Source organism: Plasmodium chabaudi (genome assembly GCF_900002335.3).
Source record: "Plasmodium chabaudi chabaudi strain AS genome assembly, chromosome: 1".
Classification (NCBI taxonomy): Eukaryota; Apicomplexa; class Aconoidasida; order Haemosporida; family Plasmodiidae; genus Plasmodium; species Plasmodium chabaudi.
Window position 1 is genome coordinate 486,968 of NC_030101.2, and position 23,934 is coordinate 510,901.

Consider the following 23,934-nt stretch of genomic DNA (forward strand, 5'->3'; position numbering starts at 1 on the left):
ATATATAACTGCATTCAGCCTGAAACGAAAAACATAAATATTAGTTTTAATATTTTATAAAGCATTAAGCTATTAAAATATTGTTTTTTTCTCTAAAAATTAAAATAAAAAAAAAGTTTAAATGCGCATTATTTTGCCATCATATGGACGACATTTTTTTTTCCTTAAAATATTTGAGACATTATGGATGGAAGTAAGAAAAAAAAAAAAAATATATAAAATGGTATAAATATCAAAAGAAAAAATATATTATAATTGTAAGAAAAAGATATGTTTTAATTTATTATTATTATTATTCGCAAATTTTATAAGTCTAAGTATGTTGCATAAAATAGGAATATATCTCTTTGCATATTTTACTAAAATATGAATATGGATTATTTGTTCGACATATTAATAGAAAGGAAAAATTTTCAAATTTTTTTTTAATTTGAAAATATGGTTTATTTTCATTTTGTTATTTCTCTCAATGATGTTGTAAAAAATTATTTAAATCTTAACATTAACTTTTCAAGTGTCCAAAGGATTGAATAAAAAAGGTTACCCGTCAATTGTATATATATAATACAATTATTGGGTTCGTCGAAAAAATAAACAAACGGTAATTATATGTAAAATAAAAAAAACATGTAGTAATACTTTGTAGTATGCATAAATATAGAATCGAGGATAAACTGAAATACAAGTTGTATATATGTATGTGCATATACGATAGTTACAAATGCCAATGAATAATGGAAATATATGTATATAGCATAAAATTAATGAGAACAAAAGGGGTTACAGCTTTAAAAAAACAATCATTAATGTATTATATACGAATTAAATAATATAGAAAATGAAACAAAAAGCAATTACTGAAAAATGAAAAAATTCAAAGCAATAGTCTATAAAGAAATATTATGAAATACTAGCATACGAATCATTTAATTTAAAGAAACCAAAAAAAATTAAGGTAAATAAAAAACAAATGACGAATTATATATATGCAGCAAGCCAGCTATTATTGATTAGTATTTATATATATACTTTTTTTACGAGACAGCTCGTAAATTTTTATATCTTATCATTTTTCTCTTCGAATAAAAGTAAAGTGAAGCCATTCCCAATGTTATTATAATGGTTTTTGATGATACGATCATTAATGTTATTAGCAATCCACTATATTGGCTACGGCAAGCATCGGTAATTTCACTCTGTAATAAGTATATAAAAGATAGGAGAAAAATATATGTATAAATATGAATGAGCATGAAAATGAATAAATGGGGGTCGAATGAAAATAAAATATTCCTTAGCATGTAGCACAATAGATATATGTATATAATTATTACATTAACGGTAACGACACAATCTGGAGCAAGTGTCCCCTTGATTTTTCCGATAATAACAGTCCATGGAATATCACTATAAAAAAGGCAATAGAATATGCATGTATATATATGGGCAGTGGTAATAATATTTATTCGATTTTTTTAAGGGTGCACAAAATGAATCTTGTCGAATTTTAAGCATACCCAAACATATGTGCTAGAAAGGTAGATAATCCAACAGCAAATGGTCTTATGCTCTTGGGAGAAGTAACCATAATTACAATATTTTCTCCTGGCTATAAATGTGTAAAAAAAAAAAATGAAAAATGGTTAATCGGTTTCATGCAACTTGTTAATAATGAAAAGAAAAGTTCTGCCAGATAGTGTTAGCTCATTCAATTTATATATATATCATACTATGTATTAAACATTTTTTCATACCGATAGTGCGAATAAAGCGGTATATCCAACAAATAGCATAGCTGTATATATGTATTTGTTGCTAACAAATGGTATGGTCATCATAAATACAGTTGAAACAGTTGCAACAAGCAAAAGAGCAAGTGATACTGATTTGATAAATTTATAAACAACAAAATCTTTTTTATATAATTTATTTATAGTGTCATCATTTTTGATATGTTCATAATTTTTATCAATATCGTGTATATTTAAATTACAGTAATCCACTAAATACCCTCCAGATATTGTACCGACTATTGCAGATATACACGCTACTAAACTGCAAACAATTACTGATATTTTATATGATGGATATACACCATAACTATATAAAATAGTTGGTCCATATACTAAATGGCATGACATAAGGGCTAGATGGGCTGTATAAGAAACAACTGCCAGTAAAAAGGAAACATTAGATAAATTGGTACGTAATAGGGAATATATATCTGATTTAGTTTTATCATCTTTTAATGCTTCATCACAATTATCTAATTCTATTTCAAGATATTTATTGTCTGAATTATCTTTGCTAGGAGTTGTGATGTTTAAATTATTTTCGGTGTTGTTTTTTTGGTCGTTTAATTTTTCTGAGTTTTGATTCGTTGAAGAGTCATCATGTTCTAAGTTTCCATCTTTATCTTTAAGAATATTTGCATTTTCTCTATTCATCCTTTCATATTCATTTCTTTTTAATATTTTTTCATTAAAAAGAGAGCAAACAAGGGATAGTCCAATTAAAATGAAACAGGATGTCGCATAAATTTGGGGTATAGTTATATTTGCCATTGATAAAATAGGAGCCATTAAATATCCCAAGCATGTCCCTAACGGGAGCATCATATAGAATAAACTAATCCATGATCCAGCTTTATTTTTAGCATATGAAAATATAATCGATGGAATAATAGTAACAAATGCGGCTTCACAGAAACCACAATAAAATCGACTAAAAATTAAACCATAATGAGATTTGACAACAAAAAATATGCTAGCTAATGCTAATGCAATTGCGCCTTGAAATAAAAATATTGCGGTTATTTTAAAGGGATCATGTTTATATGCTAAAGATCCAGATACTATTGAATTTATACTTGCACCATATATAAATATAGATATTAAAAATCCGATATGTACATCTACATTTCCTTCTGGATATATCGATTTAAAATGTGATGATAAATAATCATATGATCCTGACAATACTCCTCTATTTGCATATAATAACAAATGAATTGTCGTAACTATAATATAAATAAAGAAAAAATTATTTGCTTTATTTCTTAATTTTTTAATATAATCTTCGATAGTTAATAAAATGCTTGCGCTTTTTGAAAAATTATTATTTATACAATTTTGTTCATAAGTATCCATTTTGAGTGTTGATTTTGTTTCATTATTTATTTGATAATTTATATCTTCGTTTCGCTTATTTTCCATTTTTTTTTAGAAATTTTGTATATATTTATAATGTTATGTTTGTTTGCATTTATAATTTTACTATCATAAATACAAGATAATTAATGGTGATTCATTTTTTTTTGGAAATTAAAAAATTCACAAATGTGTATAGCCTATTATTAATATGGGAAGTGCGTAATAAATATATATTAAACTGATTTGAAAATGTAAGAAAATTTATATATGTATTTTTTTATATAAATTAATTATTTTGTGTACTATTTTGAAAAATATGGCACTACCTTTAAAGATACTTCAGGACAAAAATATGCTTTAGTCTAATGTTTATTTATTAAAAATTGAAATATTAAAAAGTATTGTTTAAACAAATTAAAAAATAGTAATTATATAATTGTCATAGTAATCGCGCTTAATATATATGGCGATGTTATTATTATATAATAAACCAAATTTTAATATTATTGATATTGTTGTTATTGTTGATATATTATATATACATACACAATATAGTGTTCTCTAATTTTTAAAAATTTATCTATTACGGCTCCTATCTTAAATTAAAACCACTACAACTGTCGATTTTGTAAACGTTATTAAATTGGAAAAACAGTTTTTTTCGTAATTCAATTTTCAAATGTTACTAAAATATTCTATACATGTTTTAATATAATTTCCTTTAATTATGTTCAAATAAAAATTATCCGTTTTATTTTATTTAGTGTAAAAAAGAAAAATTATATATAAGCAGCAATAAAAATATATACAGTCGATTGAAGTTATTATACCGATTTATGCATGCAATATAACTTAATTTTACTTATATATATATGAACCTCCAAATAAAAGGTTTTCAATAGTTTAATTTCATTAAGGATTTTAGTTTCTTTTAATGTTTGTTAATTTTTTTTTGTTTTGTAATAATTAAAGATTATATATAAATAACCCAATAAATATATAGTATACATTTTAGGGCATTTAACATAAATCAATTTTTCACCTTATAAGAAAACAACTGATAACATAAATGGTACTAGTACTGTCATTATTTTTTCCATTATTTTTGCCATTACTTTGTTTTTAATATTATAGTAAAATATTATAAATTTGTTTAGAATTTTCCAACTTCTAAATTTTATAATTTTTCGATTATTTTTATTTTCAACTTGGTTATTATAGTGTTGTTCATTTTTGAAACACAATCAGGAACCATTTTAATATTTAAATTAAAATTATTAAGTGTTGTAAAAAATGCGAACACAAAAATGTCATAGTTCAATGGTGACCATATAGTTAAGATTTACGAAAACAAATTAAAATTATTTATATATTTTTGGGTGTTGATCCCTAGAATTAAATATAAACCCTATTAATAGTTATATGTTTTTTATATTTTAGAACAAATGATAATTTTTATTATATTCATATATTTAGCAAATTAAATAATGTAAACTTATTATATAATTCTTATAATTTTAATAAAAAGTATGTTTTATATTTATAAAGACAGCACTAAAAATTGTTAATGTACCAAATGTAACAATACCCTAAGGTGTTAAATTAAATTGACATAATGAGATAAGAATATATTTTTGATTGCTTAATATGATAATATGTAAGGTTGTAAAACTTCTTTATGAACGTAAAAAGAACGAAAGGTGCGTTTTTTGGCTTTAGTATGAACATATATTATAAGTCTTAAATAAATTACATTTTGGTTAACATTTTTAATGGTATATTGTATAAAAATTAGACCCCACTCTAATCAGATTTTCTTAATATGAAATAATAATTAATAAGGATTTGATTGGTTGCAAAAAGAAAGTTGTAAAGCATATTTTAAGGATATCAATATAAAGAGAGAAAAATATTATAAAACCGAAATAAAATGAAAATTTATTTAATATAATAATAGTGATCTTTTTGTTTCCTGGTTATACAATATATTTTTATTTTCTTATTACATAGTATTTCATATTATGTTAATAAATAATAATTTGGCAATAATATATTAAATTGATAAAAATATAAAAAAAATATTTAGAACAATTAAAATTAATTAATAATCGGTATTTAAATTATAAAACCGTTTACTAATATTTTTATTAAAAATTGCAAAGAAAATACGATAACTTAAATTTATTTATTGCATATTATTTTATAATTACAATGCTAAAGTATTTATTTAATCAATTAGGGCATTCCTTTTGTTTAAAAATAATTGAATATATCTAAAAAAAAATATATATATTCATAAATAGATTAAATGAAAATTGTGAATTTTTTAATAATAAAAAAAACAACCTTAACAGATTTTGTAAACAGTATATAAAATGAACAAGTAAATATATACAACTAATTGTATTGTTCCTATGTAATTGTTCATAAATTTTGCAATAATGAAAACTAAATGTAATTATATTAGGAAATAAAAATTACGTAATTCCAATTATACTTTTATGTATATATTCATTAAATGAATAAATCAAATTCAAAATGGGACCATTTCATATTTTAAAAAAGATTTTGATATTTCCAGTTATTATCTGTTCTTTAGAATGTTCAAAAAATGTAAGTTACTCATAACTTGTCTGATTAATGAAAGGGCGCTTATTTTTCTTCGTGTATATATGCTTGTCCTTTTGTATAAATTTTATATTATTACCATATGTGGTGGCAAAATGGACTTCAAATTAGTGGTTATATGTAAATATACAAGTATATATTGATAAAATTTTTTACTTATTTTCAGGTTTTATACGATGTAAAGAGAGGACAAAATGTGTATTCCCAAGCAGGTTCAATCAATTTTAGAAATAATAGAATATTAGAAGGTTCAAGAAATAAATTCGATATTAATTATTTTTACGATTCTGTTGTGAGTATTGTAGATCTGAAAGACGGCGATGAAGAATGCGGTGAAACACAGCCTTCCAAATGGAATAAAAATAAGAAAACAGTTTGTGATAACACCGAAGAATATAAAGACAAAATGAATCTTAAAGGAAGCACAAAGTTGAAAAAGGATTTGGATTGTGCATATGTTATGGGTTGCGATTGTGAGAGTAGTAGCATAATTGATGATGAAAAGGTATCTGTTGTTGAAGATATTTTAGAAGAATTAGAATCGGCGTATGATGAATATAATAATAAAAAATGTAAGCCAACTTTGCCTCTATGCCCAGATGATTCACTAGTAAATTCGATTGCTTCATCGAAATGTGAGCATTCTAAACACGAGGAAACTGGTGGGGGGCATATGTTGGATATTGATTTCAAAAAGTATGAAGAAGAATATAATAAATTTAATGTACAAGAGTATAAAAAGAAGGGTCTTACCGAAGAGAAGTTAAAACAAAAATTTATGGATATGGCTTTAAACATAGTAATTGGTATTTTAGTTATTGGAACTATTGGGCCTGCATTCCCTTTTATGTATACAAGGAAAGAAAAAATTGGTACTCCAGTAAAGAAGATATGGAATTTTTACGAAAATATTTTTAAACGAAAACGTCAAAATAAATAATCAACTTTTATTCTTTTACATGTTTAAATAATTAAACATGAGTTTTATGGTTTCATTATAATTTTTAGACAAATTATATATACATTAAATATGTAATAAATTATATTTATTTTTCATTTGTGAAATTTTTTTTTTAGTTTATCAACATATATTCAAATATATTTTTATCCGCTTGATACATTATATATATTTGAATTTATATGTATTTCATTCCCTTGACTATATTTAATTACATCTTTAATGTGTTTGGTTTGTATTTTAAATATATTTATTAATAAAGTTATAAATTATATGCTATGTCTATATACATATATTTGGTTTCATAACTTTTACTTTATTTTGGTGCCTGTTTTTATAATTTTATAATATTATTTTCTCTATCCATGTTTATTAAGTATATATACATAGCAATAACTTTAAACGATAACATATATTTATTATTATTTACAATTTCTAAATTTTTATATAAGTAAAAAAAGAGAAAGATACTGATTAATATGAAAAGGGTAATATACATTTCTGTTCGTAAATGATAATATTTCCATCTAATATACTTATATAAATTAAATACAGATAAATCATAATATTGATATCGTATATTTTAAGGTTATAATTTGGATAGTCATATATGGACTTCTTAAATTGGTATATTCAAACATTTATTTAAAAAATTAAAATCATTATATTAGATTATGCATGTTAAGAATATATCTCAACGTTATAATAGCTTTTTAGAACTCCTATTACAAATACGATTATTTTTTCATTTTTATATTTGATGCATCTGTTAAAAATTTAATTTATATTAATAGAAATGGATTTATTTTCCATAAAGGCATAACATTATATTAATAACTATTTTTATTTCAAACTTTTGAAATATATTAAATTGGAAAATGTATAAATATGCCATATTTTTAAATGGTTAGAATTAAAATATAGGAGTATGGTAATAAATTTTCATAACATATTTTGTTCTTAATATCTTTTGTAATAATTAAAAAATTAAATATAAATAATTATTTCTATTCTATTATGTACGAATATAAACTAATTTTTATTTTGAGAATCGTAATATAATTATTATATAAATTATATAGAAAAAATATGCAATTCATTTTTTTAAATTATAATTTTGTCATGGTATGCACATAAATTTGTATATCGATATTTTAAGGATGCTTCTATGAAGTAACATACATGTTCTAATATATTTATTTTAAAACAATGAAAGAGAGAAATGTAATACATTGATGTTAAGTATTTATATTGAGTGCACTAATTATATCATTACAATGTGCAGTGGTATAGCAGAGACAATAGAAGAGAGGAACATAATAATAATAATGGAAGTAGCAATGATAACATATTGGTGTTCTAAATATTGCATCTGTGTTATGATTATATGATCCGGTTAGATGTATATGCATTCTTAAGTTTATAATAAGACTGAACATGTATGTAAAATGGAAAATGAATTGTTATAATTTTTATATATATTCATTTAATGTAATAATATTAGAATTAACACTACTAAGAAAAGAAATATTAATTCTAATAATAATTCTATAGTTTTTTCTAAAAATATTCTTTTTCTAATGTAGAACTAAATCTAATTTTATTACAAAAAATGCAATACATAATATACATTTAGATCCTAAATAGAAATATGCTCATAGAAATAGTAAGCCATGTATATTATTTCTAAAAAATGATCATATTAACAAACCATGAGAAATTGTTAAAATTATAAAGTACAAAATTCAAAAATAAACGAAATGAAAAGCATTTCATCTAATTGGTTTTATAATTTAAAATTAGTTTTAATTTTTATTATATACTAAATAGTTAATAATAATGAAAATAATATGTATTATATATACACTATTATTCTAAAACGATTTCACGTCCGTGATCTATTTCGTTTATAATTAACCCTATTATATTAAATTATATGTTATGTGCTTTTTAATTTTAAAAATATTCATAAAATAGGTAGCATAATATTATTTATTAAAATGTGTTTGTGTATAAAGTTATTGCACATTTTAAAATGTTTTTAATTAACATAAACAAATTAAAAAGAGATACAAATTATGTATAATACATTTAGAAAAAGAAATAATATTAAATTAATTTTTTAGTTATTATAACTTAAACAGAAAAGATGTTCATATTTACTAAAGATAATATTAAAAATGATAAACATGATGTACATAATATTAACTTATATCAAATAATGAGATACAAATATGTTTTTAACAATTATAGTAATAATATATTTCTAATTCTTTATATATTTATAGTAATATAAACTTTGGAGATATCTTTATTAAAAACATATAGAGAATGCGAATTTCTTTTCTATGTGTAAACATGGAATTATAAAGAACCACATTTTATTTAAATTATTATAATATTGCATATGATTCTATAATATTATAATTCCAATTGTTATTCAAATTGTTATATTATATATATTTAATTTATAAATATTATCAAAAATGTTTCAAACTAATAAAAAAATTAAGATAATTTAGTTGATTGTTATAAAAGTAAATAGAATATTCCTTTATTAACAATATTGTATTATTACTCCATATAAATTTAAATATTATAAATAATAAGAATGTCTTTATTTATGGATATTATTTATTCATACAACTCAAATGAGTGCAACATATATTTGTCGCAATATATATGTTATATATTAAAATAATATGATGTCACCTAATATACAGATTATAAATAAAATGCCGTTACAATGGATAATGAAGCGGTAAGTATATATTTTTAAATAAAATTATTTGCCTTTACATTTTTTTATGTTATGTTTCCTATAAAATATTATTAAGAATAATTTTTATATCTTTTATTAATATATATTTTTATTAGTGTAAACTATTTCGCATGGTTAATGCAAATTTTAATAAAGAAATTGTCGATCTAGACAAATTTAAACAATTCACGGTATGCCATCGTTATTGCCCTTATGAAAAAATAGGAAAAAAAAGACAACTTCGCGATTGTAATAATAACTACGAAAGAATTAACGCTATTGGTGGATACTTACGCTCGCAATTAAGTGGTGTAAAAAAAGAAATACAAACTCGCGAAAATAATGACAATCAGTATATCGAATACATGTTGATATGGCTATCCAATATATTACTTCAGATAAGCAAAGACCATAACTCCATTTTAGAAGCTTCTTATAAAACATATTTAGAAAAACATATGGGTAATTATAATTATTGGAATATATTAGGTAATAAGAGATATTTAAAAGACGGCAATATTAGCTACATGAGTCAATTCTATAAGTTATTTGAACAAATATGTAATATAATTAATGAATATAACACAAATGGTCCCACAAGTAAAAATCTTGGAAAAATTTCCATCGAATGCTCTAAAACATATACAAAAATATATAATGAGCTTAATAAATGTGGTCCATATATTAAATTATTGAGCAATTTAAAGACCACATATGATAATTTTAGGACTGCGGTTATAAATGCAGATAAAACAAAAAAATTAAATAAAGTTATTCAAGAACTTAAACCAGAAATAAAGATAAATTCGTCTACAAATGAATTTGATGATGAATGTAAAAAAGCGCATTCAAACGCTGAAAAAAATAGCCTAAAAGATCAACCAAAAGATCCACCACAAGGCCCACCAAAAGTCCCACCAAAAGTCCCACCACATGTCCCACCACAAGTCCCACCACAAGGTCCACCAAAAGGCAAATCACACGACACGCAACAAGGTGGATCACAAGGCGCATCAAAAGACACATCACCAGGCAAACCACCAGGCAAACCACCAGGCAAACCACCAGGCAAACCACAAGGCAAACAACAAGGGGGATCAAAAGGCACATCACCAGTCACATCACCAGGCACATCACCAGGCACATCAAAAGGCACGCCACAAGGCCCACCACAAAAACCAGGGGGAAGTGGCCCAATTAATAAAGGTCCGCAACCACCCCCAAGTGGAGGTACTGCATCCAAATTAAAAACACCAGCTTCATCAGGTCAAAATCTAGGACAATCAGTGGGAGCAGGAGCTCCACCAAGCGCGTCTGGCAGTGGAACTGATCCATTAGGAGGTAAAAAGGGTGTAGTAAGTGATCCTCAAAGCAAACCAGACATTAAAGGAGGTGGACAAAAAGATGCAGGGGGAAGTTCCCCAACTAATCCAGGTGCGCAACTAAAGCAAAGTGGGGATACCACATTAAAGCCACAAATACAAAATTCCCCGGATTCAACTCCAAGTCACCCAGCGGGAGCAGGCACTCCACCAAGCACGCCTGGCAGTGGAACGGATCCACCAGGAAGTAAACAGAAGGCGGTAGATGATAGTCAAAACAAAGGAATGACCAAAGGGAGTGGACAAACAGATACAGGAAGTGGCGCAGGAAATCAAAAGGGTCTCCAAACCGACCCAACAAAACCGGTCGATCCAACCTCCCCTAACCAAGCTCCAGCTATCAGTCAAGGGGGTTCAGTTATCAGTCAAGGAAGTGCAGTTACCACTCAAGGAAGCGCAGTTACCAAACAAGGGGGCCCGGGTGCTATTCAAGGAGGTCCAGGTATCAATCAAGGGGGTGGATTAGGATCTGGAGCAGGAGTAGGAACAGGAGGTGGAGCAGGAGGAACAGGAGGTGGAGCAGGAGGAACAGGAGGTGGAGCAGGAGGAACAGGAGGTGGAGTAGGAGGAACAGGAGGTGGAGTAGGAGGAACAGGAGGTGGAGCAGTAGGAACAGGAGGTGGAGTAGGAGGTCAAGGAAGTAAAGGAGGCCAAAGTGGTGCTCATGGAAGTAAAGGAAGTCAAGGAGATTCAAGTGATCCCCAAGGAACAAAAGGAGACCAAAGTGGTGCTCAAGGAGGAAAAGGAGATTCAAGCGGTCCTCAAGGAACACAAGGAGATTCAAGTGGTTCTCAAGGAATAACACAACCTCAAAGCACAGTATGGAGTTATTTGAATTGGGGTTCATACATTTCTTCGATCACATCAAAAGGCAGGCAACAATTAGATAACGCTTCCAGTTTTATTACAACGCAAAAGGACAAAGTTACTAGTGCCATTGATAATACTCGTAAATTATATAATACAGCTATGTCTGGTGCGCAAGATGCTTACAATAAAGCTGTATCTGGTGCGCAAGGTGTTTACGATAACGCTGTATCTGGTGCGCAAGGTATTTACGATAAAGCTATGTCTGGTGCACAAAATATTTACGATACAACTATGTCTAATGTACAATCTGTTTACGATACAACTGTGTCTAAGGCAAGAGCTGCGTATGATGCATCTATGTCAAAGGCAAAAAACGCTTACAAGGCATCTACAAGTTTGTTAAATGGCATTATTGATGATATAAGCACCCAACTTGGAAATGTAGGAATTACTTCTACAGATAGTGATGATACATCTGGGTCAGGTAGCTCAGGGAAGGATCCTCCCACAGGTAGTGGTCAACCAAGCACACCGCAAACTTCTAATTCGGATCCAAATTTAGGTCAAAATCCAAACCCCAGTTCAGATCCAAATTTAAGCCCGCCACAACCACCACCGGCACCACCTGCACCTGCACCTTCACCTGTACAACCACAGCCTACCCAAACACAAGGTTCATCACAAAATACAATTCCAAATGGTGGGCCTAACGTATTACAAAGTCATGATTCAAATCCTGGAGCAGGAATACCTCCAACACCAATAAATTTTAATATAAACCCACCAAGCACAGACAATGGAAGTACAAATTCTGGAACCGACATTAAAATGAGCGAAAAACCATCAATATGGTGTATAGTAACAAAGAAGAAATGTGATGTAGTGGGTATTGGTATTATAGCCATCTCAACACTCATTATGATATCAATTATGTATAAGGTAAATAATGTAAATTTTGTAATTATATCATTTAATTATATTTTTTCACTACATAATTACAAATATAAAAAATATGTTATATTTTTTTCCTATTTTTATGTTAGTATTTATCATTTGGATGGGGAAAAAAGACGACGAAAAAAAGAAACATGAGAAAAGTTATAAATTTGGTTGAAAGCAAGAAAACTGAAAAGACTGTTACAAATTCGGTAACTGGAAAAAAAACGTTGCAAATAATTATAAATTCATCTAGTCAAAAAAAACAGACTAAAAAATCTATAAATTCAGTTAATGAAAAAATACCATTATTAAATATATACAAACTTATGCAGGCAGATCCTGTACCATTTATTAATTTATTTTTTTTGTTAATTTTTTTTGTTTATAAAAGAAAGCGTGATGTCATAGAATTATAAAACTAATTAGTAATTTTTATTTATGGGTTCAGATTCCATGAACCCAATTTTAAAACTCAATATAAGTATTAAAAATGATAAATAAGTAAATTCAGTTATTAGTATAAATATTTGGGGGTTTAATATGAGACCCATGTTAAGGGTCATTTATCCTATTTTTATAATAAAACATATTTTCTATATGATGAAATTCTCTATGTTAACTAATGTACTATATTTATGAACACAAAGGAAATATAATGTTTAACTATAATATATGCTTAATGAATATGACAAAATATAGCATTTGTTTATTAAATGTCTTTGTTTTTTGGTTTTATATGCATTATTCGTTGTTATTTATATAATATACTTTTGAATATGAATATGCTATATGGATTTTAATAGAAGTAATACATTTGATATTGCATATTCAAAAGATATTATTATATATAAATAAAAATATTCCATGCCTATCTATGACAAAAAAATAGTAAATCAAATATAGAATATTATTAATGTTTATTAAAATTGGAGAAATACAACAATAAAATATAATAAATGAGAAGTCCTATATGTAAATAATAACGATGTTTTGTTAATGTTTTCATTATATGTTTATATATTCGTATAAAATATACATATATATATACCTAATATTTTATTGTTTTAATTGATATTTATTAATTTGCTCATAGTAAGCAATAATAGAAATATATAAGCTTAGAAAAATATTAAATCCAGTATCACTAAATTGTCAATGTATTTAAATTATATTAAAAATCTATATGTATAACAAATTTGCAAACAATATTTTTTTTTATTGAAAAATTATATATACACATATTTTTTATAGTTAAAATATTAAGATTTGTGTATTTTTTAGAGAAAAATTAATATTTATTTAAAAAAAATAGCATAATATTATATCCATAAATCCTTTTATGAGTTAACGAAGTTTATTACATGGTTACGCATTAATTAGATCGATTGAAAAGTGAAAAAATTAATAAATGAAATAAATGCCATAGCTTTTTTTAGATATACTTATTTATTTATAAAGTTTAGAACAAAAAACGAATAATAAATATTACTATTTTAGGAATAAATAAAAGTTATTATCAATATTTCATTTATTTAATAAATAAAGTTAAAAATGAGAGAATCAGTATTTTAAAACTTGGTTTTTTGCCGATTATTATTTGTTCTTTTGAATAGTCAAACAATGCAGGTTATACATTATTCCCTTTTATTATTAATAATATTTGATTATAGTTTTCGTATCTATATGTTTTATATTAACCTTATATTAATGTTTCGTGTGTCGGTAAAGCAATTATGTTAAGGAAACAATTAAAATTATATAAATGTTAATAAATATTTCATCATTTTTCAGGAATTATACTTTGTAAACGAAAGCATATACCTTGAGAGGGCTGCAATAAATTTTAGAAACAGTAGGATGTTAGCAGATATAGGCAATCAATTAAATTTAAATAAATTATATCAATCACCCTTGCGTCTTGCAAATCAATTTAATGGATACAATGATGCTGGAAAAAAAATAGCAAACCTTCAAAATATTATAGATCCACATATTGAGAAGGATAAAGAAAATAATACATTACTCGATTTAGATAATATAGATGAAGAAAAGAAAAAGTTAATTTATGAACTTCGAAAAGAAATAGAAGACGAACAAAAAAAGTTTGCTAGTACAAGGAATAAAAGATTAGCAATGTATTCGATACAAAATAGAAGTATAACAAAAATGGATGATAATAATTATATATCAGACCAAAACGACTATAATCTGGAAAATGAAGGAAACGGCTTTGAGGCTAAAGATGATCATTTTGAAGCTAAAGATAATGAAATTATATCAAGAGATAATTATATGGAATCTAAAAATAATGGAAAGTTTAAAAAAATACTTAGGGTGATGGGAATGGTTGCAGCCGGTTTAGCGATAATATTATCAGGAGGGCTCATACTTATAATCATACCTTTATGTACACGGGGCTCATCTGAAGAATCGATGAAACGACGGGGATTATGTGGATTATACACTAAAAAATCAAAAAAATAAAGATGACTTATTATTATTATTATTATATTTTATTATATTTGTTTAAATGATTAAAACTAATATATTTAATATTTGGTGGCATAAAAGCTACATTTTTTATGTTCTATATAATAATGAAATTTGATTTAGTTGTTTGTTTTTTTATTATGCATGTTTTAATATATAGCTAATTTATATTTTTTTAATGCTTGTCAAAATTTTATTTATCCTTATTTCTATGCATATATATATTATGTATTAATAGATTTTTAGTTTTTTCATTTTTAATTAATGCTTATAATTGTTTTAAATAGACTTAAATATGTTTATTAATAAAATGATAAGTTATGTTGAGGTTATATATAAGTTTGTATTCGTTGTTATGAGTTATGTTCTACGGAATCTATATTTTTGTTTTGGGGGATATTATAATATAATTTTTTATAATTTGATAATATTTATTTGCCTATATATGTTGAATAAATACATGTGCAATCTCGTGCGCTTAATCTCGAGATGATGTTTATGTTTGTAAACAAAAACAACACGATAAGCATTAAATGAAAGGAATACATAAATAGAAAATTTTCATAAATAACAACAGCCATATTGCAGTATTCTCAAAATTAATACATATAGACACATCCTAATATTAAAAGACATAAACAAATAATATACAAAAAAAAGTTATGATGGTAAGTTAAACCAATCATCATGTATGGAAATAAATCGTTTTATTAGCATGAATATTTTAATATTACGAAGCTGAAAATATATATGAAGGAAAACATAATATAAAGGTTTCCAAATACTACATTTTTTCTAAATAGAGGAATGCCCATCAATCTAAGAAAAAAAACAAATGGATGAATATATAAAACGTTTAAATTTTTTGCAAATTATAGCATATATTATAAATATTTAGATTCATTTAAACAATTGTTGAAAATTATCATGTTATTAATATTTGTGTATCGCTTACAGATTCGAAATAGGTGACATTAATATATCTGCCATTGTTTTCAATAATGTATCCAGCTAAGTTAACAACCACTTTTTCCAATTTTCCTTTTCTAATATCTTCTTCAGAATCAATTTCGGGTTTGAATAAATTTGCGTTTTCTATGATTTTGTTTTTATATTTTTTTTTGGACGGGTTGTGATCATTTACATTTGGTGTAGTCATGACAATTATAGTTTTGTTTTCCGATATCTACAAAATTAATAAAAATAGATTGCATATATTATTGTGAAAATATGAGAAATACGATTCACAGCGAAACAGAAGAGGAAAGGATTTCTTACTCGAGCTCTTTTGACTAAAGCATAAAAATATTTCTGACGGGATAGTAATTTTTTTTCGTAACGTTGTTGTATCATTACTAAACTTGGATCGTATACACGGGCAACTTTTCAAAAAAAAAATTTGGATTATGTAAATTAAAATGTTATGAATATGGAGGTATGGGAAAAAGTAAATACTACAGCATAACAATGGCAACAGTAAATCACGAAATACCGAATAAATAGTAACAATAATGCAATAATTTGACTAATTATTTATGTTTTGCATACTTTTAATAGCGCCAAAATTGAAGATTTGTTCACCATCGGGATCCCATATATTGTATATTATATCATAATACTAATGGAAACAAAGAGAAATATATGTATATAAATTATAATAGTTTTTTGATTTTAATTTGGTTTATAAATTTAATATTGTCCGTTAATTGATACCTCATCGAGTTCATGTACTCTAAAATTAACTTTTATCATATTTGTTTTGTTTTCAAGTTTTTTTTTATATGGTATCATACGATAATGAAGTTTTGTATGACAAAATTTATAACCATCTGTATTTGCAGCATGTTCTTCTATATGTTTTATAGCCTCGCCCATAAGTTCTCGCGCTCCTCTAGTTTCTTCCGAATTGGTACATAATAAATGCTGGTGGTTTACAAATACTTCTTCTGGCCTGTTATTGATAAAAATAAATATATTTTTAATGTGTACAAAAATAAAGGTGTTGTATTTATATTATAGCATGGTTCTACATGCGTATATTTAATATTTTCATAATGAAATATGTAATATATATTGTTGTATTTTCTTACGTAAGACATTGGTCTTCTTCTTTGGGTGGCATAGCTTCTACTAGCTCGGGGTCAGCTGCATGGGCTTTATCATTCAAATATACTGAGACGCTTAAAAGAAATAAAACGATTTGAATATAAAACTTATTCATTTTTGAACTTTACAAACAAAATATTAAAATATATATTAAGATTTCGATTAAACAAAAATTAACAACTCGAAAAGTTGCGCAACCATAATTCAAATTGAAGCAAATAATTTTCTCCAATAAAGTATAAAAAACAAATATTTATTTAAAAAAATACAAATTGGTATTTAAACAATAAATTGATGCTTTTATCAAATTTATAAGTTTAATATATTTTTTGATTTAAATAATTCAATAACAAGACGATACCAAAAAAGGGGTTTCGTATGTAATGAATATCAAACGCATTATATTTCATAATTTCATTAATATTATATACTAAAATAAATAATTTTAATTATATAAATGGCTTTTTATATATAGCATTATGAGTACAGAAATTTTATATTTTTATAATTGATTAAGCTCAATTTAAAATTTATAAAAGATCTATTCATATGAAATTACAATTAGTTGCATTAACAATTATATTAAAATAATTGTTCTGGTATTTTGTTCATTTGTTTACAAAATTTTTTTGAAATGCATGGTTTTTAATATAAAATATGTCTATTATTTTTAAATAATAAAATAATTAATTTAATCTGAGTAATGCAATTAATTATATATATATATTACTACAATAAAATATTTTTTGCCTCATCGTAATAATAGTATAATCAAATTATATTATGAGAGTCAAACATTTTGTAATTTTTTTGTCATTTTTAATACACATTTTACTAAATATTATTTTATGTAAAATTGAAAATTTTATAAAAATTATTTATTGGTAATAATATGACACCAATGTTTTTTTATAAGTTAATACAAATTATATGTTTCCTTTTAATGGTAAACATAGTATATACAAAATTTAAAAAATTACAAATAAATCAAATATAAAAATAAAATAATCAAACATAAAGTTGTAAAGCCAAGAAATATATATAATTAATTTATTTTTTAATTCTATTGTTCGTGGTCCCGATTTGTCCATCCTTTGTGGATCATGTATTTGCATTATGAGGCAAGGTTATGCTTATGGGCTATGGTTTTGGTTACTTAATCGGCGTTTTGAGTTATGGTCGGGGAATATTATAATTTAATTGTTTATAATATTTTCATCTGTAAATGCTGATTAAAAATATGTACCATCCCGTATGCTTAATCTCTGGATGGTGTCTAAATATACAACCAAAAGCTGCATGCCCATTCATATGAAAGAAATATAACAAATAATAAATCTTCATAAATAATGACGGTTATATTTGTAGTATTCACAAAATGAATACATACGGATGCATCCTAATATTAAAAGACATAAACAAATTATATACAAAAAAAATCATTCTTAAAACAAAAAAACACTTTATGATTGTAATTTAAAGCGGCCATTATGCATGGAAGTAAATCATTTTGTTAACAGAAATCTTCTAATATTATGATGCGAAAAAATATATATAAACATATGTTTATTTATGAAGTGATAAATAACCTAGAGCTGCTCCAATAATGCACTTTTGTTAAATAGTACAATATTTATTAATCTACGAAAAGAAAACATAAATGGGTGAATATATAAAATGTTTAAATATTTTGCAATATATAGTGTATATTATAAATATGTACATTTATTTAAACACTTGTTGAAAATTATCATGTTATTAATATTTGTATATCGCTTACAGATTCAATATAGGTGATATTAACACAATCGCCTTTATTTTCAACGATGTATCCAGCTAAGTTAACAAACACTTTTTGTAATTCTCCTCTTCTAATGTCATCTTCAGAATCAATGTCAGTTTTGAATAAATTTGCGCTTTTTACGATTTCGTTTGTATATTTATCATTGGAAGGGTTGTGATCATTTATATCTGCTGAAGCCCTGACAACTATATTTCTGTCTTTTGACACCTACAAAATTAATAAAAATATATTGCACAAATTATTGTGAATAATATGAAAAATATGATTTATAACGAAATAGAAAAGGAAAGGTTTCCTTACTTCAATATTTGCAGCTAAAGCATAAAAATATCTCTGACTGTTCGTAGAACTATCTTCGTAACGTTGTTGTATCATTACTAAATTTGGATTGTACACACGGACAACTATTCAAAAAAAATTAATTTTGCATTATGTAAATTAAAATATTATGAATTTGAAGATATGGGAAATAATAAATCACGAAATGTCGAATAAATAGTAACAATAATGCACTAATTTGACTAGCTATTTATGTTTTGCATACTTTTAAAAGAGCCAGCATTTAAAAAGTTGGCATAATCGGGATCCCATGCCATGTTTATTATTTCATTATACTAATGGAAGCAAAGAGAAAAATATATATATATTATTTTTTTTTTTATTTTAATGTGGTTTATAACTTTAATATCGGTCGTTAATTGATACCTCATAGGATTTACAAGCTACATAATGAGTTTTTTTAATATCTAGATCGCCTTGTTGCTTTTTTTTAAATAAAAGCAAATCACTATTAGAATATCTTTCATAAAATTCATAATCATCTATATTTGCAGCATGATATTCTAAGGCTTCCATAGCTTCGTTCATAACTTCACCCGCTTTTATAGTTTCTTCTGGATTGGTACATAATAGGTGCTTGTTTTTTTCATATATTTCTTCTGGACTATCATTGATCAAAATTGACATATTTTTTATATGTAAAAAAATAATGATATTGCGTTTATATTATAACATTGTTTCGATGATGTATATTTAATATTTTCACAATGAAATATGTAATATATATATTGTTGTATTTTCTTACGCAAGATAATGATATGTTGATTCGGGTGTTGTAGATGTTCCTGGAGCAGGCTGAGATGCAAGGGCTTTATTATTCACATGTAAGGAGGCACTTAAAAGAAAAAAAACAATTTGAATATAAAACTTATTCATTTTTGAACTTTACAAACACGATATTAAAATATATATTAACATTTTGTTTAAATAAAAATTAACAACTCGAAAAATTGCGCAACATAATTAAAATTAAAGCAAAAAATTTTCGCCAATAAAGTATAAAAAACAAATATTTATTTAAAAAAATACAAATTATTATTTAAACAACAAATTTGTATGTTTTTATCAGATTTATAAATTTAAAATATTTTTTATTTAAATAATTCAATAACAAGACGATGCCAAAATAGAAGTTTTCATAATTAAAGAATATCAAAAATACTATAATTCATAATTTAATTAATAATATTATATAAATGATATTTTTAATATATCATATTATGAATACGAAAGTTTTATGTTGTTATAATTGATTAAATTCAATTTAAAACTTATAAAATATCCCATTACGTATAGGATTGCGCATAACTATATTTGTATAGAAAGAACAACTATATGTTGTTTTTACCTAATAGAAAATTAACATTTAAAATAGAAATATAAAAGTAAGAAAATAATATAAAAACATGCATCGGTTTTAATATAATTATATATATTTACATTATTAATTATATTCAAATAATTGTTTTGATCTATTTTCCATTTGTTTTACAATATTTTTTTGGTAACATTATTTTTTAATATAATGCATGTATTGTATTTTTAAATATTAAATAATTTAATTTAATCTGAGAAATGCAGTTAATTTTATAAGTTACTATAATACAATATTTTACCTCATAATAATATTCTAAAATTTATATTATGAGAATCACCCATTTTGTGATTTTTTTTGTCGCCTTTAATACAATTTTTACTAAATACCAGTTTTCTAACAAGATTCTTAATCTTATAAAAATTATTTATTGGTATAATATCGACCCCTATGTTTTTTTATAAATTAATACAAATTACAAATTCTCTTTTAATAGTAAAACAAAGTATATACAAAATTTAAAAAATTACAAATAAATCAAATATAAAAATAAAATAATGAAACATAAAGTTGTAAAGCCAAGAAATATATATTGTTGATTTATTTTTGAATTCTATTATTCTTGGTGCCAATGTGTTCATCCTTGTGGATCACGCATTTGCATTATGAGGCAAGGTTATGCTTATGGGCTATGGTTTTGGTTACTTAATCGGCGTTTTGAGTTATGGTCGGGGGAATATTATAATTTAATTGTTTATAATATTTTTATCTGCAAATGTTGATTAAATATATGTACCATCCCGTATGCTTAATCTCTGGATGGTGTCTAAATATACAACCAAAAGCTGCATACCCATTCATATGAAAGAAATATAACAAATAGTAAATCTTCATAAATAATGACGGTTATATTTGTAGTATTCACAAAATTAATGCATATAGACACATCCTAATATTAAAAGACATAAACAATTAATACACAAAAATGCATTCGTAAAGCAAAAAAACACTTTATGATTGTAATTTAAAGCAGCCATTATACATGGAAATAAATCGTTTTATTAACATGAATCTTCTAATATTACAATGCTAAAAAACATATATGAAATACATCCTTATCTACGAAGGAAATAATAATCAAAATATTTTCCAACAATGGGTTCCTGATAAATGTTAGCATGCCCATCGATCTAAGAAGAAAGCGTAAATGAATGAATATATAAAATGTTTAAATTTTTTGCAAATTATAGCATACATTATAAATATGTATATTTATTTAAACAATTGTTGAAAATTATCATGTTATTAATATTTGTATGCCGCTTACAGATTCGACATAGGTGACATTAACACTGGTGTCGCATCTTCGAATAATATATCCAGCTAAGTTAACAACCGTTTTTTCCAATTTTCCTTTTCTAATATCATCTTCAGAATCAATTTCGGTTTTGAATAAATTTGCATTTTCTATTATTTTGTTTTTATATTCTTTCGCGGAAGGGTTGTGATCATTTATATCTGCTGAAGACATGACAATTACAGTTGTGTCTTCTGATACCTACAAAATTAATAAAAATATATTGCACAAATTATTGTGAATAGTATGAAAAATACGATTTATAACGAAACGGAAGAGGAAAGGTTTCTTTACTTGAGTTTTTTTGACTAAAGCATAAAAATATTTCTGAGGGGATCCAATTTTTTTTTTATAGCGTTGTTGTATTATTACTAAACTTGGATCGTATACACGGGCAACTTTTCAAAAAAAAAATTTGGATTATGTAAATTAAAATGTTATGAATATGGAGGTATGGGAAAAAGTAAATAGTACAGCATAACAATGGCAACAGTAAATCACGAAATGTCGAATAAATAGTAACAATCATATGTTGACTTGACTAATTATTTATGTTTTGTATACTTTTAACAGTCCCCTTATTGAAAGGATTGGGATGATTGGGATCCCATATCTCGTTTATTAGTTCATCATACTAATGGAAACAAAGAGGAATATATGCATATAAATTATAATTATTTTTTAATTCTAATTTGATTTATAACTTTAATATTGTTCATTAATTGGTACCTGATTGGCATCATAAATTGCATAATGAATTTTTTCAATATCGGTTTTTTCTTCATGTTTTTTTTTATATAAAAGCACATTAAGAGAAGAATCTGTCCTACAAAATATATAGCCATCTGTATTTGTAGCATGTTGTTCTAAATGTTTTATAGCCTCGTCCATAAGTTTGTGCGCTTCTTTAGCTTCTTTGGGATTGGTACATAATAGGTGCTTGTTTTTTTCATATACTTCTTCTGGGCTATCATTGGCAAAAATATGCATATTTTTTATACGTACAAAAATAAAGATATTGTATTAATATTATAACATGGTTGTACATGTGTATATTTAATATGTTTATAATGAAGCATGTGATATATATTATATTATATATATTTTTGTATTTTCTTACGTAAGGCAACTATCATTTGTTTTAGATGGTGTAGCCTTTTTTGAAGTAGGCTCAGTTGCTAGGATTTTATTATTCACATGTAAGAAGACACTTAAAAGAAAAAAAACAATTTGAATATAAAACTTATTCATTTTTGAACTTTACAAACACGATATTAAAATATATATTAACATTTTGTTTAAATAAAAATTAACAACTCGAAAGATTGCGCAACATAATTAAAATTAAAGCAAAAAATTTTCGCCAATAAAGTATAAAAAACAAATATTTATTTAAAAAAATACAAATTATTATTTAAACAACAAATTTGTATGTTTTTATCAGATTTATAAATTTAATATATTTTTTATTTAAATAATTCAATAACAAGACGATGCCAAAATAGAATTTTTCATAATTAAAGAATATCAAAAATATTATGATTCATAATTTAATTAATAATGTTATATAAATGATATTTTTAATATATCGCATTATGAATACCCAAGTTTTATATTTTATAATTGATTAGGCTCAATTTAGAATTTATAAAAGATCCCATTACGTATGGAATCATATATATACTTATATTTATATATAATAGAAAAAACAATGGTGTTTTTACCTAATAGAAAATCAACATTTAAAATAGAAATATAAAAGCATGCATTGGTTTTAATATAGTTATATATATTTACATTATTAATTATATTCAAATAATTGTTTCGATCTATTTTCCATTTGTTTTACAAAATTTCTTTGGTAATGGTATTTTTTAATATATAATGCATGTA

The 23,934-nt window shown here is 24.8% G+C and overlaps 7 protein-coding genes across 7 annotated transcripts; 3 read left to right on the forward strand and 4 right to left on the reverse strand.

Moving 5' to 3' along the window:
- Positions 1–1,034: 1,034 nt before the first annotated feature.
- PCHAS_0113100 (major facilitator superfamily-related transporter, putative) lies at positions 1,035–3,215 on the reverse strand (the record flags this gene model as incomplete). Its single annotated transcript, XM_016798241.1, has 4 exons — positions 1,035–1,196; positions 1,335–1,407; positions 1,518–1,609; positions 1,755–3,215. The coding sequence occupies 4 exons, from the start codon at positions 3,213–3,215 to the stop codon at positions 1,035–1,037; spliced, it is 1,788 nt and encodes a 595-aa protein (XP_016653029.1).
- A 2,475-nt stretch (positions 3,216–5,690) lies between these two features.
- PCHAS_0113200 (fam-b protein) lies at positions 5,691–6,720 on the forward strand (the record flags this gene model as incomplete). The annotated part of the gene is made up of 2 exons (XM_016798247.1): positions 5,691–5,765; positions 5,947–6,720. The coding sequence occupies 2 exons, from the start codon at positions 5,691–5,693 to the stop codon at positions 6,718–6,720; spliced, it is 849 nt and encodes a 282-aa protein (XP_016653030.1).
- Positions 6,721–9,484: 2,764 nt separating this feature from the next.
- Positions 9,485–13,046, forward strand: PCHAS_0113300 (CIR protein; the record flags this gene model as incomplete). Its single annotated transcript, XM_016798253.1, has 3 exons — positions 9,485–9,499; positions 9,616–12,630; positions 12,735–13,046. 3 exons carry the CDS (start codon positions 9,485–9,487, stop codon positions 13,044–13,046), a joined length of 3,342 nt encoding a protein of 1,113 aa, XP_016653031.1.
- Positions 13,047–14,250: 1,204 nt separating this feature from the next.
- On the forward strand, positions 14,251–15,114 carry PCHAS_0113400 (fam-b protein; the record flags this gene model as incomplete). The annotated part of the gene is made up of 2 exons (XM_016798259.1): positions 14,251–14,352; positions 14,422–15,114. The coding sequence occupies 2 exons, from the start codon at positions 14,251–14,253 to the stop codon at positions 15,112–15,114; spliced, it is 795 nt and encodes a 264-aa protein (XP_016653032.1).
- An 801-nt stretch (positions 15,115–15,915) lies between these two features.
- PCHAS_0113500 (fam-a protein) lies at positions 15,916–17,341 on the reverse strand (the record flags this gene model as incomplete). Its single annotated transcript, XM_016798269.1, has 6 exons — positions 15,916–15,939; positions 16,076–16,306; positions 16,399–16,502; positions 16,669–16,738; positions 16,834–17,071; positions 17,211–17,341. The coding sequence occupies 6 exons, from the start codon at positions 17,339–17,341 to the stop codon at positions 15,916–15,918; spliced, it is 798 nt and encodes a 265-aa protein (XP_016653033.1).
- Positions 17,342–18,843: 1,502 nt separating this feature from the next.
- PCHAS_0113600 (fam-a protein) lies at positions 18,844–20,245 on the reverse strand (the record flags this gene model as incomplete). The annotated part of the gene is made up of 6 exons (XM_016798274.1): positions 18,844–18,867; positions 19,007–19,237; positions 19,331–19,434; positions 19,575–19,644; positions 19,736–19,973; positions 20,115–20,245. The coding sequence occupies 6 exons, from the start codon at positions 20,243–20,245 to the stop codon at positions 18,844–18,846; spliced, it is 798 nt and encodes a 265-aa protein (XP_016653034.1).
- A 1,554-nt stretch (positions 20,246–21,799) lies between these two features.
- Positions 21,800–23,292, reverse strand: PCHAS_0113700 (fam-a protein; the record flags this gene model as incomplete). The annotated part of the gene is made up of 6 exons (XM_016798281.1): positions 21,800–21,874; positions 22,012–22,242; positions 22,336–22,439; positions 22,606–22,675; positions 22,771–23,008; positions 23,162–23,292. The coding sequence occupies 6 exons, from the start codon at positions 23,290–23,292 to the stop codon at positions 21,800–21,802; spliced, it is 849 nt and encodes a 282-aa protein (XP_016653035.1).
- Between the last annotated feature and the right edge of the window lie 642 nt (positions 23,293–23,934).